The sequence below is a fragment of the Eschscholzia californica genome, unplaced genomic scaffold (assembly GCF_041429995.1).
Source record: "Eschscholzia californica isolate CP2 unplaced genomic scaffold, dmEscCali1.0.p SCAF_1, whole genome shotgun sequence".
Lineage (NCBI taxonomy): Eukaryota > Viridiplantae > Streptophyta > Magnoliopsida > Ranunculales > Papaveraceae > Eschscholzia > Eschscholzia californica.
In genome coordinates this window covers 49,048,312-49,050,034 of record NW_028238198.1, presented here as the reverse complement: position 1 = coordinate 49,050,034, position 1,723 = coordinate 49,048,312, and the positions used below count along the sequence as shown (strand labels likewise).

Sequence of the window (1,723 nt, the reverse complement as noted above, 5' to 3'; positions counted from 1 at the left end):
AGGTTGAAGACCAAAGATGGAAGTGGTTTATGGCAAAAGAACATTTTGATGGGTGAAAAATGTGACCCACTTAACTTTTCAGGTGTAATTTACTACGATTGTAAAGGAAATCAGCTTACTGAATCGCCATGGTCACCACGAGATGGTCGTGACGGGGACGAAGATTATTTTTCAGCGAACTTCGATCAAGAGTTTATTGACGATTTCGAAGAATAAATTCTTTGTGGGTTTTGTGTCCCCGTGGGCTTGCTTGCTTGGTGAAGTCTTTGTTTCAGTTTTACAAAGATAGATGTTTCGCAACAGTTTTTTCCCTTAAAAACCGTTGCAAGAAAGTAGTGCTTGATTGTAATTGTTTATGTTCAATTCCCATTTGAAAAAAAATGTAGGCAGAGTTGTGATGAGTTCTGAATCCGACCTGTTAATTTGGAGTAAAATGTAAGGCACCCTAGTTTTAATACATATAGAGAGAGACTACTCATCAAACCTTTACAATTATAAATCTATACAATAATTACTTTTTTTTTTTGATGAAGTAAACTTTCATTAAAGCAAACAGAGTCTACAAAAGCGGAGGAACAAAAACGGGTAATACATTCCACATTTCTCTAATCCTATAGTTTCTTCCCCATTTAGCGAGCGCGTCTGCTTGGATATTTCCTTCTCTAGGAGCGAAAGAGAATATGATTGCTTCGAAGTTGGTCTTGAGGGCTACCACTTGTTTTACAATTTTCAGCGTTTGCCATTGGAGTCCCATACCCTGACCATTGATGCACTGAATTATAGCCAAATTATCACTTTCGATGTGAACCTGTCTGAAGCCTAACTGATAAGCCCAAATCATACTCTTATGGATCGCCAACCCTTCACATTCTTCAGCATTTTGACCCTGAACAACGTCGGCAAATGCTAGGACAAAGTTAGCCTCTGCATCGTGAATAATACAGCCTATACCTGCAGGTTCGTTTAAAGCAGCAAAAGAAGCGTCGACATTAAATTTATAAAATGGTGTCGATGGAGGTCTCCATTGAGTAATATTTGTTTTTTCCTTGGCTTTGTTTTTTGTAATTGTCTCAATTTTCAGAGGAGTGGTAGAACCATTGTTGATCCGTGAGATCATTTGTATGGGGTCTTGTTTATTGTTAGAGAAGCAATTCTCACATCTAGCCTTCCAAATGAACCATAGAATTTTAGCATAAAGATTAATCGTTTCATCCTCAAGAGTTTTCCACTGTTTTATCCATAGTGCAACCGTGGATAGTTGATCCGATCTGACCTGAAAGTGGAACCAAATCGCTTTCGCAAAAGTACAATGTAACAGTACATGGTTAATGGTCTCTCTTTCGTTACAGAAGCTACAATAAAAACAATTACCTATAAATTTGCCAATCTTATCTCTAACTGGTAGGCTATTGGTACAGCATTTCCAAAGGAATAATTTAATACGAGGAATGGTATTTAAGTTCCATATATATAACCAATCAAGTTGGTCCTGTTGGGATTCGATTCCACCCGTTCTAAGGAAATTATACATAGATTTGATGGTGAAATTACCTGATTTGGTTAAAGTCCATATCGGTTTATCCTCTTGATCTGCCTGTAAGTTAATGCTAGTTATGGACCTGCAAGTTTCCTCGTTAAATACAATAATTACTTAATAGTTTTTCTTGAACTTATTATATCTTTTGTTCATTTACTTACGAAATAATTACCTAAGTATTTATAA

The 1,723-nt window shown here is 36.5% G+C and overlaps 1 protein-coding gene across 1 annotated transcript; it reads right to left on the bottom strand.

Annotated features, from left to right (window-relative positions):
* Positions 1-559: 559 nt before the first annotated feature.
* Positions 560-1,117, bottom strand: LOC147567334 (uncharacterized). The gene has a single exon (XM_086657402.1). It carries the CDS (start codon positions 1,115-1,117, stop codon positions 560-562), a length of 558 nt encoding a protein of 185 aa, XP_086513528.1.
* Between the last annotated feature and the right edge of the window lie 606 nt (positions 1,118-1,723).